Source organism: Pelecanus crispus, chromosome 11 (genome assembly GCF_030463565.1).
Source record: "Pelecanus crispus isolate bPelCri1 chromosome 11, bPelCri1.pri, whole genome shotgun sequence".
Classification (NCBI taxonomy): domain Eukaryota; kingdom Metazoa; phylum Chordata; class Aves; order Pelecaniformes; family Pelecanidae; genus Pelecanus; species Pelecanus crispus.
Window position 1 is genome coordinate 38,109,102 of NC_134653.1, and position 17,717 is coordinate 38,126,818.

At 44.8% G+C, this 17,717-nt stretch overlaps 1 protein-coding gene across 3 annotated transcripts in view; it reads right to left on the bottom strand.

Annotated features, from left to right (window-relative positions):
* The window catches only part of ZDHHC8 (zDHHC palmitoyltransferase 8), a 111,421-nt gene extending 103,752 nt beyond the window's left edge, over nucleotides 1–7,669 (bottom strand). For all 3 annotated transcript variants that reach the window (XM_075718843.1, XM_075718842.1, XM_075718841.1), the window contains exon 1: nucleotides 7,566–7,669. In XM_075718843.1, the coding sequence (XP_075574958.1) occupies nucleotides 7,566–7,669 (104 nt within the window). The remainder of the gene's footprint in view (nucleotides 1–7,565) is intronic.
* Nucleotides 7,670–17,717: the final 10,048 nt, after the last annotated feature.

The window sequence follows — 17,717 nt, forward strand, 5'->3', positions numbered from 1 at the left end:
TTATATATTTAAGCAGTTTCAGGTTTGCTTTGTTAGGCTCTAACTTAAAAAGTAATTTGTTCATTTAAGACTATTCTTCGATTAGTTTAGTCTGAGCGCGTACAGGGTTTTTCTGGAGAGTACTCATTTCAAAGTGGCATACGCAAACCTCATTTCCATGGGAATTACTGAGTAGTCAGCTTCTATGAACACCTCCCTTCATCAAAAACTAATGACATCATTTTATATGCGGCTTGACAAAAGTCTGTATTTCATGTATTCCCATCTTCATAGTGCCTGCCTTGCTCCACAGAGCTTGTTGTCCTCTTGCGCACAGGGCAGCATTTCCTAGTGATGTGACTTCACACAATATTAAAGTACATAACAAAATGGTGCACACGTACACTGGAAACAGCTGCTTTGGTGCGTAGATCTGACATTCAAGAGGTCTCTTTTTCTGTACCTGGCTTCACCGTCCTTTGTTACTGGATGATCTCAACACACAGCAACAGAGTACAGATATTTCATAAGGATTTCACATTTAAAGTCCACAAATTCTGCGTTTACACTTTCACAAACAGAAAACCATGGTAACCACTGCAATATCTAAGTATGGGTTACTGTACGGTTTATTCCATAATATCCATCCTGAGAAAAACCAAGAGTCAAGTACTCGCTAATATCTGCGTAATAGGTTTAGAGCTCAGAATTTTAGGCACTTCGTACAGCTTTGAAGCAAGTCTAGCTAAATTGCATTAGTAATTGCAGAAGAACAATCATTGACAAATTAAATCCTCCTTCTGGATACAGATTACTGGCTGAAGATTCATGTAGTATACACTATGCTGTGGTGTACTAATTCGAAGCGATTATTGCAATCACCAAGCAAGGACCCCCAAAACCGCCTCTCCTACAATAAAATAAGATCTACGGCGACTACCGTTTTCCAACCTGTGGTATTCTTTGCAAAAGAATAATACAGAATTTCCATTAAAAAACTGCAGCATTACTGCAGCCCCCATGCCTCTTCCTTTCAATTTCATTAGCAGCTCCTACTCACAAATGATCAACTACTAGTAGCTCTGTAACAGGGCAGCCAAATTGAACATTACTCTCGGATTAGTGAGAAAAGTCTTGTATCTACTGGCTCAAATCAAAGGACAATAAATCAAGGTTCCACTTTCGCACTGGTTACACAAGCATAGCACTGATTCAGCTTTTAAAGTATTTCTCCCCACTCCAGTATGCATTTCATGCTCTATGTTGGCTTATACCACCTTATTACTGTATTCCAGACATCTTCTGATGCAAGCTAAACAAAACTCAAGGCTCTCTGTAGGGCTTGAAAAGTTTCCTTGTAGCTTATACACCAAGTCAAGTCAGAACAGAAAACCTGTTCCAGGTCACCTTTCACAGGTCCCACATAGATCCCCATGCCACAGGGTCCTACAGCTGATTTCAGCTAAGAAGCACCTAGTAACACAATAAGTTGTTTATACAAAAATGTAAGTGTGTAATTAGCAACCGCCCCAGGTAATGAATGTCAAAAATCAGACCTCCAAATGTATCTGTCTCTCAGTTTAAGTTTTATTTGCGTTTTGAACAGTCGCATCCCTTAGTTTACATTACTGACAAATCAATTGATTTCCCATGTCGTTTGAACAACTTTGTAGGGATTGCTTCTATTTATAAAAAGGATACACGTGTGGCATACTTGGACAAACATGGACAATATTTAAATTAGCATCTTGAAAAGGACCTTAAACAAAAATAGAAAAGTTGTTTGTATATTCATGTACAAAGGCTGAGAGGCCCATCCTGATCTAATTGAGACACTCTCTCATTCCCATTTCCATACACCCACATTCCTAATCTCTGGAGGTTGCTACCAGCATAAATCACACACTGACTACAGCTGTGGATGGCCCATGCACAGGAATAACTTCCATTGCATTAGCTCTTCTGCCTTTAAAACTAGACCTGCAGCGAGCACTGCGATGCCACTGCCATGGCTGCCTGCAGATAGCGGTGCATCCCACAGCCGGAGATGGCTAGCTATCTACTGCCATCAAAATGATTCCTTCTCCCTCTCCCAACCTACAGGAAGGAAAAATATTCCTGTTGATAATAAACATTGGTTTTTTCTAAAGGAATGCATTTTAATAGCTTTCAGAAGTGTCCTGTATTGTCAACTTTGCTGGTCCCCTTGGAAGCAAAGATGATAGAATCAACTAGTTAAAAGCAGTAAAACTGAGCTCTCTTCCAGCATTAAAAAAAAAACCCCAAAACCCCCAACTTTTCACACTTCAGCTAAATGGATTTTCCTGTTGAGATTGCCCGTCCTTTTATCTTGCATGACAAGTTTGTCTAGATTCTTTTTACAAACATTATATACCAAGATGAAATTGCCATGGTTTAAAAGGATGCTTTTTTTTTTTGTCATAACAAGAACAAGTATTTTTCAGAAGCTGACAGACGTGACAACTGAGATGACTCGGGTCAACCTGGCAAGCCTTACCTTTTCTGGATCGCAAGCAGAGTGGACAGGGAGAACCTGCCATTAAAGATGCACTTATGATGGAAGATGTTAAAATACCTCAGGAGGCTAAACTGCGCTACTTGAAATCAGTGTTTGTGAAGTCAGTTTTGAAATTCACCTAATTAAACTGGTAGAGGCTTTTTCTGCACACCCTTTTTCCTCTATATAGTGTCATCTGCATGGCTGTCAGTGAATGCATACTTTGTGAAGCTGCTGCCTCTCAGTTCCAGCAATTTCTTCATTTGGCACGGGGGGAGGGACACACAAAACTACCACCACCACCACCCCCCCAAGCCAGAAATCGGTTAATGCTCCAAATAGTGAAGTAGGGTTTGGAAAGAACATTCAAGAAGGGGGTATTTGTTCTTTTTCACAACTAGCATTACCAGTACAACTGAATCCCTAGGATGGCTAGAACAGACAAGGAAGAAGAGCTTTGTGTTGCAAAGGCTTCAGAATTCCAAGGATATCTGGTGCGACTGTTCAGTTGGTGCAAGGGGGAAGCAGATGAGCAGTGGTGGTGTTTCCGCACGCTTTCCTACACATCGCACTCAGCCTTGAACTCCTGGCATGGTAAGTCACAAGCAACAACGACCAGAGCTACACCCAAATCCAGGAGCAGCCTTCAGCAAGTGACTAGGCAGGGGCCAAACTATACGAGGGATGCAAGATCACACTCCAAGGCAGAATTCATGCTGTCCAGCAGCATCTCAAGATTAAACAGTCTGAGCTGTGATCTTTATTTCCTTTTTTGTGCATCTACTTATCAGCATCCAGTTCTATTTCCTCTAGGCTGGGATAAATCTACCTGTGTTACAGATGAAGCTCCGTAACGTCTGTAATATACATTTTAAATCACATTTTATCATTTATTCTAACTGAAATCAGAGCACTGAACTGGCAGAAGTGAACATCTCATCTGGAACTGGAGTACACTGAAGTCCTTAAAATACTTTAGGTAAGAAAAACATCTTTGGATACAAATTGACTTCGCTGAAGCAAAGATGATCTTCCATTAGCTTGACCTTTGCTAGTGACTAAACAGACCCAAGTCAAAAAAGTAGATGACACTTTCCCCTTTTTTCATCTATGAACACAGACAAGTCATGGGAGGATGAGATCTAACAGATAGTTCAAGAATTTTAGGTACACATATAATTATACTTCCATTAACTACCATCCAGAATAGTTACTATAGTTTTGAACTTTAAAATGCTATTACATATTTATTTTAGGGCTATTCCAATGCAGGATCATATAACTGGGTAACTGGGGGGGGGGGGGGGGGGTGTGCTTATGATTTAAAGTGCATTTATCATCATATAAGTGTATCTGAGTTCATATGCTGCCAACCTGTGTGTTTAAGCCATTGCAGAAATGCCGAGTCTTTCTAGTTCATGAAATACAGTAACATGATGTACAAATGTGGGGGGAATACCAAAAATTGTTTTAAACATTCATGAACGAAGCTGAGCTTTCCTTCTTGCTAAGGGAAATCCACAAGCCCTCCTATGGAGTACAGTCTACCAGCCATTCTTCCTTCTTCCACCATCTGAATAGCAAGGGTATTTCCCTATTTCCTTTCCATCCCTACCGTGACTTCAACTTCAGTTGCTCTTTTACACCAATTTATCACTCCTCGGCTGTTTCCTGAGGGTCACTGATATTTAAATTCCCCGGTGTCACAGACTGCATTACAGTGCCAATTGCATATGTCTGTGCGTATACCTAATGATTACCTCCCATTATGACTTCTAAGAACAAAGTGGAATGTCCCATTTTCAGTATTGAATGAATGAGTTTTCACCTTACCTGTGCTTTCACTTCACCCAGAAAATTACCCATTTTATTATCCCATTTAAGGGAACAATATATAGCAGCGTTACTACCATTGTATCAAAGAAGCAGTGGCACCTGGACCTGTGTTATGAATTACATGTTTCTGCCGTACTTTGAAGATGCTCAAGTGCCTGCACGCTACAGAAAACACAGTCTGAAAATAGGTATTTTATCAGAAATTTCTAGTCTACAATACTGAGCGAGAGAATGAAGAGCTTTTTTTCTCCTTTCTAAAGTGAGCCACAGTTTTTCCTTAAAGCCTTATGCTTTTAGCTTGCTGTGTAATCTACAGATACAGGCACTGCAGCTGCTAAACCAGCTCAGAGGTTCTCAGCACTGAAAACTACCGTAAGCAGCACAATCTAAACAGGTAAAGAGAACTGTTAGCTCCAGAATAACAGTTCTTTGGGTGACATTATGCTTTACAGCGTTATGCTCACTGACAATTCAGCTGCATTCTCTGCTCACTCTTTATGTGCTGTTGTTTAGCAAAGTTGTTTGGACAAAAGCTAAAAAATAAAGACTACGCTGCTAAAAAGCTAACCCTGGCCTTCAAGTTCAAAGAGCTTTTCATCTAGCAGAAGACACTCGTACCACGTGGCTTGAGCCCACAAACACGCCTAGGGAGAAAGCCGAGTCAGAGCCTCTGTTTTTCATACATGATACTCAGAAATGTTTGCAGTGCCCCAAAAGGATTATTTTTTCTGTTCAGTAAGTGGTTTTAAAAAGTTATTATTAATTTTTTCCACATATATTAACCTCCGTTATTCAGTTCCACAGCACTGAAGTTGCTCGAGTCCCTGATACCCCACTGAGCTGATCTGCACCGAAAATTTGATATCCAAGTCCCATCCATTATCAGTTTCATGTATTTATGCCCAGGTAAGCTCATTAACAGACATAGCAGCCTTAGAGCTTAATGACACAAATAAGGAATTAATAAAGACAGATGTAAATCTTCATCTGATAAAGCTGTGCTATGACTAGCAAGCATGAATTTTATCAATAACGCTGCTTAAAGCAATTTTAGGCCAGTGCCTCAACTGCTACATAGCAGAGATCTGCCTAATGTCAACAGAGTTGTGCAAATCAATGCCCCTGAAAATTCAGGTCTATCTCAGCCTTCAATAACATATCACAACAAAAAGGTCTTCAGGACACAAGACGCTGCCTGTGGAAAAAGAGGAAAAAACAGAGATGCTCAGGAAAGGGGGAAAAAACACCCCCACCACACAAAAGACACTAATCTCATGCGCACTACTTGCTTTGATTCCAAGACAAAGATAGATTTTAGTAACAGCAATTCCATACAAATTTATCTGAGTATTTTTGAATGGACAGGACTTCAGATACTGCCTGACAACAGTTGCTCAATTATCTGTTACTTTTATTACACGCAAGACTTGGCAGCAGCAGAGAACGTATGTCTGGGACAGTCCTCAAAAAATTTGCTAACACTTCAAGATGCACAGGCCAAGTTCCAATATGGAGAGATCCTAAAAATACTTCATTTTGCATGTAATTATTCACTGATAGCAGCGGGAGCAGAGTTAAGTGTGAGATTCCGTAATAGACTAAAGCCAATCGCTTCTTCCATACAGTAACAAATTCTAAACCGAACATCTCAGCTGATGTCCTGCTGCCAAAAGGATGTTTCAACAACAACTGTGTTACCAGGAAAGTCTTACATCACTAAGCAATTTGTAGCTCTGCATTGGAAGTATCACATGAAAACAAACATACGGCTCCCAAAACAACCTTAGCATGCATCCACTTCTCAAGATGCAGGAAAAATAAACGCTGGCATTAAGACCCCTTTTTTTTTTTTTGGACTATGAAACCATTTAAAAAATATTCACAACACCAGCGTCGACCAAGTTAATCACAAAAGCCAACTTCTCTCTTGTGTTTGCCCGCGAGCGCCAAACTATAATTAGATGCCCAAATGATGAACGATAGGCTTATACTTGTATCAGTTCTTGAAACGGTATAATATCCTGAAAGGATTTACCAGTACTTCACAGCAAATGCATTAAAAACAAGCAACGAGAAACCAAGTCACATTAAGTCAAGAGCGTAACTCAGTGTCAGAATCTGTTCCGGTTTAAGAAACTGTTAGACAAAACAACGTTTGCATTTTATTCTGAAATCCTGCATTAAGATTACCGTACCAGCAACGAGCATTTTGAAACATCGAGAAGCGTATCACAGCCAAACCAAGAAGGATAAAGACACAGACACATCCTCCCGCTGTTCTACAGCCTTCTGCTTCTAACAGCTTCGCTGAGCTCAGTTAAAAATTAGCAATGGCAAAACGAGGAAAACGGTCTCAAAATGAGCGAAACAGTAAATCTGAACAGCCAGTAGTGATCTTTTCCCCTTCCCCAAGAGCAGCTTAGTCAAAGCCCATTTCAGAGCAGAGTTTTGTAGCATCTCTCGAAATGCCAACAACGCCTCTGCGGGGAAGCCGCCGTTCCGCCAGCGCAGGAAGGGCGAGCAGTCTACATAACTCAAGTTTATATAAAGGGAGAGGAAACATAAAGCTAAAGCGGTACACCGCTCACATATTAATGTAACTGGAGGAGACCTGCAAGCCGACCAGCCAGAGCTCAGCTTTGCATTTAGGGGAGACGGGAATGGGAGAAGAGGCAAGGGGAGGGGGGGGGGAGTTTCCCCCTCCTGCCTTCAGGTAAATCTAAATTTGTTCATCAGCTCCTCAGGCTTTCAGGGACAGTTACATAAAAATGTGTAGCATCCCTCAGGCTTGGACCAGGCTTCCTTCCACCTCCGAAGGCTCTGCCGGAGGCGCCCCGAGGCCAGGAGCGCTGGGCGACGCGGCCACCCGCCCTCCGGAGCAGGGGAGCCCCTGCCCAGCGCGGAGAGGGGCCGGGGGCGGCCCCGGGGGCCGGGGCTGCGCTTGGCCGGCGCGGAGCAGCCCTGCCCGGGCAGAGCGGGGCGAGGGGGCTGCGGCCGGCGGCTGCGGGAGCCCGGCAGCCGCGGGGTGCCGCGAAATGGTGGATCCGAGCGACAGCCGCCTTGTGCGGGGCGGGGAGCGAGCGAGCCTCGGCACAGCGAAGCCGGGAAGGGGCAGCGGGAGGCAGGCGGGCAGCGGCGGGGCCTGCGGGAGCTGTCAAGCCCGGCCGCCTCCCCCCGCCGCGCCGGGCGGCCCCAGCCCGGCCCCCGCCCGGCCGCCCAGCGCGGTACTTACGTGAAAACAAAAAATAAAGTAGTCGAACCCACTAATAAGGCAGCCGCTGTGGAGACGGGGATGTATTTAGTCGGTTTAAACCTCTTCCCGGTGCTGCTGGGCATCCTGTAGTTTACACATCACTAGGTAAATCCGACCCGAGAGGAGGGAGCCGGGAGGACGCGGGGACCCCTCCGGCGCGGGGAGAGCGGGAGCCGGGCGGCGGGGAGGGACGGGCGAGGGACGGGGAGCGGCTGACCTCCAGCACAGGAAATCCCACCCACACCGCCCGCCCCGCTCGGCTGATGTCAGACAGCCCTTAAGGTAGCGCGGCGGGGGGACCGGGCGGCGGCGGGCACCGGGGCAGCCCCGGACGGCTGCGGGAGGAGCGGCGGGGCCGGGGGCACCAGCGCCGGGCCCTCGGAGCGGGCAGGGCCGGGAGCGCCGGCTCCTCAGGGCGGGCAGGGCCGGGGGCACCAGCGCCGGCTCCTCAGGGCGGGCAGCGCCGGGAGCGCCGGCTCCTCAGGGCGGGCAGCGCCGGGAGCGCCGGCTCCTCAGGGCGGGCAGCGCCGGGCAGCGCCGGCTCCTCAGGGCGGGCAGCGCCGGGAGCGCCGGCTCCTCAGGGCGGGCAGGGCAGGGCAGGGCCGGGCAGCACCGGTTCCTGAGGGCGGGCAGCGCCGGGCCAGGGGCACCAGCACCGGTTCCTGAGGGCAGGCAGCGCCGGGCCAGGGGCACCAGCACCGGCTCCTCAGGGCGGGTAAGGCCGGGCCAAGCAGGGCAGCGCCGGCCCCTCAGGGCGGGCAGGGCCGGGCCGGGCCGCGCCGGCTCCTCAGGGCGGGCTGGGCCGGGCCTGGGTCACCAGCACCGGCTCCTCAGGGCGGGCTGGGCCGGGCCGGGCCGCGCCGGCTCCTCAGGGCGGGCTGGGCCGGGCCTGGGTCACCAGCACCGGCTCCTCAGGGCGGGCTGGGCCGGGCCTGGGTCACCAGCACCGGCTCCTCAGGGCGGGCTGGGCCGGGCCGGGCCGCGCCGGCTCCTCAGGGCGGGCTGGGCCGGGCCTGGGTCACCAGCACCGGCTCCTCAGGGCGGGCAGGGCCGGGCCAGGGGCACCAGCGCCGGCTCCTCAGGGCGGGCAGGGCCGGGCCAGGGGCACCAGCGCCGGCTCCTCAGGGCGGGCAGGGCAGCACCGGCTCCTCAGGGCGGGCAGGGCCGGGCCAGGGGCACCAGCGCCGGCTCCTCAGGGCGGGCAGGGCCGGGCCAGGGGCACCAGCGCCGGCTCCTCAGGGCGGGCAGGGCCGGGCCAGGGGCACCAGCGCCGGCTCCTCAGGGCGGGCCGGGAGCGCCCGGGGAGCTGGCATCGTCCCTCCTGCAGCGGGGACAGGCAGGGCGGGTCCTGTTCAATCCGTCTTACAAGGGGGGGGGGAACCAAAACCAAACCCCCAGCCCCGTTTATCGAGCTTGACGAGGCTCGCCGTGGGACGCCAGAGCCATTCCAAGAGTTCGCCCTGCCGCAGCCCCCCGCGCCGAGGAGGGTCCCTGCGGGGAGGTGCCGGGGGCCCGGGCCTGCAGCAAACGCGGGGCCCGCCGAGCCGGAGCCGGAGCCTCCGTCGGTAAAACCCTGCAAAAGCCGGGTTCTCGCTACCAAGAGAACTGCGCCCTCCGCCAAACTGATGAATAAATGAGCGCAAACGTAGCTGAAGTTAACACCGTACCCTGTTCTTTTTAAATCTACCCAGTAGCGTCGGGAGGCAGAAATAAGAGGCAATTTAAGGTAACATCAGAAAGTGCACCAAAACCGGCTTTCTGAAGAGCAGCGTGTGAATGGCCCCTCTGTTCGCACTCAGGGCGCGCTACCCAGCAGCTCTCCTTCCTCAGAAGGAAATCCTCAGACGGGAGGAAGGGTTCAAGGCCACTTGGAAGTTGAGAAATCAAGACCAGGAGCTGCAGCTTGCTCCCTCACTCCTGCTTTCTCCCACAGCTAATCCCCCCTTCACAGCTGCCAACACGCAGATAAAGTAACCACTGCGTATGACGGCAAAAGCCCCATTTGCAGCTTCTGTTGGGCGTTCTTAAAAGTAAACTTGGCCTGGAAGGCATACGCTCCAGTTCTGTTCTGAGAAAACATACCATTCCCCATTTTGAGAGACTAGATGAGCTCCATAGTCCTGGAGGTATTAGGAGCAGAGTAAGTAAAACCGAACAACAAAGCAAGTAAGGGTCCTTAGGTTGCAGTTTGCAACAAAATTGTGAGCATCAGCTTTAATATAAGCAAATCCAGCAAGTTCCAGCCTGAAGACATATGGTTATGTGAAATCTCAGCTTTTGCTAACAACTGCTTCCCCCCCCCCCCCCCCCAAAAAAAAAGCATTCTCTAGCCCTCTCAGAACAACTTTAAAAATGTCAGGTTTTATCCAAAAGGGACTAAAGCCAGAAGGCAACTTCAAATGAACTCCAGACTTGGGGTTTTTTTTTTAGGAAAGGGAGGGCCGACATCTACTTAAGTTATTTTCGAATGCTTGGGGGACACTGAATGTTTCCTATCCTTCTCTACTCTTTGTCATGCCAGCTTATTGAAATAAATTATTCTTAAAATCCTTGTCACCAATCAAAAGGTCAACAACTTTACACAGAACCAAACTCCACATACCAATCCGGAAGCCTTCCGCCGCACCTACACTAGCGTATTAAGTTGGATCAAAAGTGTACTTTGGAAGCAAACCTCTTGATCACCATCACCACAGTTTGATGCACATGGCTGAGTGGTCTCAAAGTATGCAACTGGATTCCTTTTCAACAAAACTAAGCCAGAAGACAAATTTCAGGAGCCCCCCTAATACACTCAGGTCATGAGTTAGCACCACTTGCATGACGCAGGCAGAGACTTTATCGCTTTCCTCAGTTCAAGCCCTTTCCTCCTCCCCACTCAAGGGGCATTCTTGGTGAAGCATTTCAGCTGCAAACAGAACCCTGATTATTTTTCCACCGATATTTTTTTATTTTAAACTGGAAAATGTTATAGTAAGAAGCATTACAGACAATTTATGAAGTTTGGTTAGCATCCTGTAATGGACAGTAAGAGACTTACATGCATTTCTTAGGGCTTGAAAAGTAGTAAAGAAGTCATCTGCCCAGGGACAGTCACATCTGCATTTTTAGCATGGACATGCAAATTTCCTTTCTAGGCGAGCCACAGAAGCATCCTGTCAAGTTTCTAGCAGGAGTCAGGGAGCAAAAAGCACAAGTTCATTTTAAGATACATATTTGGAAGTTGGCAATTTACCTAAATTTCATTCTTTTGAAGGACAAAGCCTTTCTGGGACAGTAACATTCCTTAATGCGAACACAGGAGTTATCCTTAAGGAGACTATTCCTACTCTATCTGCACCTCATTACTTTCAATTGTATTTTCCTATGAGGATTCTCACCCCTCTAGAGTTGGGTTCTCAAGGGCAGCTTCGCAAGCGGGGAGGATCCAGTGCTCCCGCTCCTTCCACCCTTCAGAGTGGTTTTCCCTGTGTCACTGACACACTAATGCTTCTCCGCAGTCTCACCGTAGCAGCCCCATTCAGAGGGCCGCTCTCTCAAGCCGCTCCTGTTCTGAAGGGAGGGACTCAGCAGCAAGCAACTTTGTGGGGTTTTTTTAATCTTCCAGTCACGCAACAGAGAGTGACACTAAAGATAACAGTGTGAGTATGTGGCATCAGGGCAGAAAGAATTGTAGCGCTCATAGCAACAGAAAAGGCGCATCTCCAAACCTCAGTGGATCTTAAAGATCACCATGCAAGCCTGGTCTGCACTGCACCGTCATCCTGTGGATCGAGACACTTTTGCTGTGCAACTGTGCAGTCATGCAGATCCAGCATTTCCAAAAGAGGGCCGAGACAGTCCACGTTACAAGGCTACAGTATTATGCAGAATTGTGTTTTGAGATTTTTTTTTTCTGCTGCACATTGTAGATAGCCAATCAGAAAGCAATACAATTCTGTAATTTGGTGTCCAACAATTCCACAGTTCACCTCATTTCCTTCCCACTGGCGCTCCAGTCTTGAAAATGGTCTATTTTCCAGACAGCATAAAGCACTGCTGAGCAACATTCAATCTCGCTATTAAAAGGCAAGTGTATTTAAAGCCATGAGATGACTCTACCGTTCAAACGGTGAGGATGTCTGAAGAGGACTTGACTAAAGCAGAATAGGCGCACGTCTCCGAGTCGCTCTCCTGGAACACCTTTATTTCAAGGACTGTAGTTTCTGGATTCACACTACCCGATTAGCTGCCAGAAGATTTTGGCAGCACTGAGGTAAACAGCAATGGCAGGACAAGTTAGGAAAAGATTTAGCGACTTCCCAAAGAACTAATACAGCTGCAAAGAACAATCTAAAAATAATCTGGCAGAGTATCGCTAGTAATTGCATGTCTTTTTGCCAGATTTTACTCTGAGGTTTTACCTCAAAAGAGAAAGGGCCAACCGCAGAAGCTGTGCTGGAGCCACATGCCAGGGTACCATTCTTAAAGCTGATAAGATGAAAGGAAACTCATGACAGAGCAAGCATCAGAAATCTTGATTGCCGTGCAATTTTCATATCATATCATGGCACTAACATTAGCTGGAAATCTTAGCTGCATGGTTAAGAAAATTCTTTTATTTTGCACACTTGGCAGTACTGACAATCCCTGGGATCTTTTATTGGTGACTGGGCAGTTTAGCTCCTAGCTGTTGTCATTAAACAATGACCAGAATAAATAATTCTACTTTTCTTACTGGATTTGCTTACTACAATAAATGCATTTGCCAGTCCACGCAGCGAACTGTTCAGGGTCACTGGCAGGACCCCGAAGGATCAGCACTTAGGTGTTCAGTAAAAGCTGTTTTTCCCCTCGGACTTGCAGTGCTCAGTACAGAGGACATCTGGATCATCGTGCGCAGCACGGTGCTGGCACGAAGTCCAAGCCAGGCTAGACAGTCCTGGGTACAAGCCAGGCCTACTAAATTACCCACTGGAACTTTAATATGACAATTTTAATTTAGTTGTTCAAGTTACTTGTTACTCACTCTATCAAGAACTTATTGCCTAATAATGGCTTTTCAGTAGCCTAAACAGACATCCCACATAATTTCTAGATTCTTGCAAAAGATATTTTCCATGGAATAACATTTGCTTGGAACAGAACTCATGTTAACATGCATCTCCAAACTGCGGTGATGGGGCATGTCAAGTTGCATTTATCATGAGACATTACTTTATTTACAGACAGATTCCTAAACCACCCCCACCCCCCACCCCCCCCCCCCAAGGAACTACTTACATTAGAATAACATAGGCCTCTGAATAATTTGGAAGATTCACCAACCATCCTGTTTAAAACCATTAATAAAGTGTAATTCTCCACTAGAATGGAATATCACTCTAAATGATGCTGCTGAAACCCAGAAAGCCAACAGTGATTCATGTACCAGCAAATTAGGATATTAAAACAGATAAGCACTATTTATATGAAGCAATGTAACTTTAATTATACCTAGTAGAATAGTCTTGAGAAATATCCTCCAAAGAATGCAAAATAGTCATTTTAATGTCCAATCCATCTTTGTTGATGTTTACATAGCTATAGTTGCTTTTATGGAAAAACAGCATTAGAAAACTATATACTTGGAGCTACTCGAAATGAGGACAGCCAGCACAACATGAATAGGCAAGAACTTGTGACACCGTCAGCTTCTCTGTGAACTTGTAAGTAAATTGTACATCTTGATACAACAGTTAATATCTACAAGACAATGAATCAGCTGATGTAGATTTGTAGAGTCAAGACTGATAAACAACAAAAAGCTGAGCTTCTCCAGCTTTAAAGTTGAAAATAAGTTTAAGACTATCAAGTTCATGAAATACTTGCAGTAGTCAGATGCCTTCCACAAAATAAACAGTTTGTCGTACATAACATCTAATCCACAATCGTGCTAGCACCTGGTTTGTACTTAAAACATTTGCCATTATATTGGCTAAAAGCATAACAGACAAGCTATACTCCACAAACCCTAGCTTTGCTGTTAATACTTAAAGAAGTATTTCTACAAATGCAATTTCAGGATCTCATGTAGGCTGCATTTTCACTAGGAGACTGTAGCAAAGTAGTTACACAAGTCTTTCAAATATGAACAGGTCTTAAGTCAGTGGTTAATGTCTAATGTGATACAAGTGGACAAAGATATTCCATACTTAAATTTGCATATTGGAAAAATACACCAGTGTTCATAAATCTGATGCATAACTGTAGCTACTAATAACTACTCAGCTGTTAAGTATAAGTTTTTTTTGCTCCTGTGCTTGTCAGTTTTCACAACTTGAAGAATTATTTCCTTATTATACAATTGCACAAGCTTACTTGAGGGCGCACCTTGTTTTCACATGAACTACAGTCCGAGAAATCACTTACATGTACAATCCACTCTACAGCTGATTAGTTCAAACTTTCCTTCATCAAGCAAAATTATTCTGATCTGTTGCAGTTAGTTTTCGTTATCTCCTGACCCTGAAAATGATACATTCAAAGATTTAGTGAAGGTTAGTGAAAGACTGGTAATTCCTCTTAAAGAGTAATTCTAACTAAATCTAATTAGGAAGACCCTTAAAGTAAATCCTAAATAAGCCATCATAACAGCAAAAATTAAAAAATTGTCCTTCATACACACCTCACTAAACTAGTGCAAGTTTACACATAAACAAGACCTCAGCAATTTAAGAATGCTTTGAAATTAGTTTCGCTAATCAAAATTAAGACACTAGCTTGCCACAGACAGCTTAGAAAATACAGCTTGCTAGAAACAAGCTGGACCAGCCCGAAGAGATAGGTGCGCTGGGAAACAGGAGGGCATAAACGAAGATGGCCACAGAGACTTCACTGGAGAGAGGTTTGGGTTTGTTTTAAATAACCACACCGCTGTTTAAGTACTCAGCACTGAAAGCTGATGGCAATCTGTACGGGAGATAAAAAAAGGCGGTTTATAGAATCATAGAATCATTTAGGTTGGAAAAGACCTTTAAGATCATCCAGTCCAACCATTAACCTACACTACCAAGTCCACCACTAAACCAATTAAGGGTGGGGTAGCAATTTTGTGTTTCCTGGCTTGCTGGCTGGATCATTTATAATGAAAGTAAAAAACTAGGAATCATAAAGGTTGGAAAGGACCTCTAAGATCATCAGTCCACCATCAACCCAACACCCCCATGCCCACTAAACCATGTCCCAAAGTGCCACGTCCTGCCCGTTTTTTGAACACTATAATGTCATCTCCCCCACAATCTCTGTTTCTACACAAATAATTGCAATTCAGTAAGGTATCAAGCTGAGTTTTCCAAACTCCAGATTGGACAGTCTTTTCTTTAGATGAAAGTTTTAGTAACATTAAACTTTTCCATTGGGTTATTCAAGGGAATGAATTGGGAGATGAAGCAACGTAAGACATAGCATTTCTGCTGTGGGAAGTCAGAGCTCAGCGCAGCTCGCTGCTGGCCACAACGCACAGCATCCACCCCCGGACCCGACACGTTCCCAGGCTGGGGGATCTGTGCTCCTAACTGGTACGGGCGCTCCGGGCTGCAGGTGCTCCTTCGCAGGCTGCGGATGCTCTCGGAACCAAATCGCTCCCCACGCATCTACGCGGAATACCACGCGAGAAGAGGGGTGCTACACCTGCAAACCTCACCCCTCCTCCTCCTGTGCGCAGCCCTATCGCCGTTCTTTCCATCAGGAAGGTGTATGCACAATCCCTCATTTTCAGTTAAATTATTTAAATTTTTAAAGTAAACAGGTTCCAAGACATTAGTAACAGAATTGAAAGAACTATTTCATACTCATATTTTTGCCCTTAATGTACTGGTATTTCTTGAGCATGTTGCATCAAAAATAAAGATTCACAACATTCTTGTGTCTGCATAGTGTTGAGAAGATTAACTGAGTTTCTGGTATCACAGAACTTGTGTTTGATACAAGCTACCTTATTCCACAAAAAAAAAAAATCATCATTTACAGTGTTAAAATACAGCAATTGGGGTGTTTGCAATTTGTGAATGAGACATTTAGTATCACTCATACAAGCTTATCCTGGAGGGAAAAAAAAGAAACTATTAATGTAGTCTTCAAAATAATTAACACAGGATTTAGAGAGAACTATTTGGAATTAATTTTTCTAATTAAAAAATTGTGTGGGTTTTTTTTTTTTTAAAACCTTAACTACCTCTTAAGACAACACTATTCGTTGCTCGCCAAAATATAACTATTTCTGACTTAAATTCATTATTCAGGTGTCCTCAGTCACTCATCCATCCAGTTTACGCACACACAAAACTGTTAGTACCAACAAAGCCTGTGTCATTAAGCCTGGCTATACAGCATCTTTCTGCACCTGAAGCAAGTAGAATTTGTACAAACTGCAGACTTAGCACCTGACAATGCTTTACGAATCCTATTGTAGTTTCCATTTTTGTTAAAAATGGATTAAAACCTCTTAAAAACCTTCACTTGTACCTTCTGTAAGATTCAGCCTCATTCTCAGTAATGCTGTTACTGAAGTTAGGAGCGCTTAAAAATATTTTATTCTCTAGCCAGCTGCATTAAAACCGTATTCCACATTATTTTAGTCTACATTTAAACACACTAGGAGTTGCCTCGCCTCACTGTGAGTAAAAGGGAAAGCAGCCACTATTCAACCGCAGGTGTTAAAGTAGCCCAGAATCCAATTTGTCTCTAGAATCCTAGAGACAAATTAAGTCTCAACACACCCCTATAAAGTGCAGAAATTAAAGATTCAGTGAATTTCTGTATCGTGCCTGAACAATGAAAAATTTCTGCATGATCCATTTTACTGATGACACAATACCTAAAAGCAGGTTCAGACACTTAAATCACACTGAAGTTATTGCCATTTCAGAAACAAGTATGAGGCAACTGACATATTTTAGTAGTTGCCCACAAGTTCAGGAAGGAACTTTTGCACTACAAGCCTACCTTTTTGTCAAATTTCGACTATTACAATTTTTGAGCCAAGTTATTATTTTAAGAGTCTCTCTTGCCTGACAAGACAGGTCAGGTTCTATCATCTCAATAACCCTGTTAAGAGTGAGGATGGAGGGAAAGCATGAATAGCTGGTGACCTGGGCAGGGGGACAAGACGACACTACATCAGCTAGAACTCTAGAACACTCAGTATACAGTAAGCTACAAAAACATTTCAAAGACATCTCTTGGTAGTCTATGTTACATATAGGAAAGTTTATCATTAGAATGACTTACACAAAAAAAGCGCCTTATTTCACCAGATCAATTTTAAAAATACTCACTGCTTTTTAATTTGTAGAACAGCACACGTATGGCTTCTAAAGTGACCAGAACACTGACTAACCATCCTCTAGTTTAGAAGACTAAGCCATTCTTCAGCCAAATGCTATCCAGAGAAATTATTTGACTTAGTGGTGTCTCATAACTTGGCTCTTTGAGATTGCAGACTTGCATTAAGGATGGTGGTAATCCATGAACTGTAAACATGGATCAGTTAACCTAAACAGGAATGGAAACGTCTAAATCATTTAAGCATGCATGAATAAGTAAAGAGGGGAATAAGAGAGGGTAATAGAATTAAGCAGAAATCGTAAATGTCTAAGAGTAAGATAAATTCAGTCATTCAAGTGTTTCCTCCCCTCTTCTGTACAATGTTTGACAGTGAAATCAAACTCACCCATTTGCTGCCTTCATCGCTTTGCCCCTGCAGGCTAAAAATGCATTCCCAGTAAGAGTACTTTAAATAAAAAGCAAATCCTTTAAATGAAAATTTAAATTTATTTTGAAATTTTTAAATGTCATTTCTATCAATTTAGACACACTGTTTGACATTATCAGATCAGAGAATTTACAGTGACTCACGGATAAAGATTTGGCTTTTACATTCAAACGTTAAGGACTTCAGAATAGCTTTGTCTTGTTTTATTTCCAAACCAGAAACACTAAAGAGCATTCTACTTTGCCTTTCAACCGTCTTTGTTAATAACCAGACTTTTGATATCTGCTGTACTTGGAAGGGGAACACGCACAACACCAAAGGAATCACTTTGTTTGAATGATGTACCTTCATTACAGTTCCAGATTTAAGACTAATTCTTGTAGCATCAAAAGGCAGTG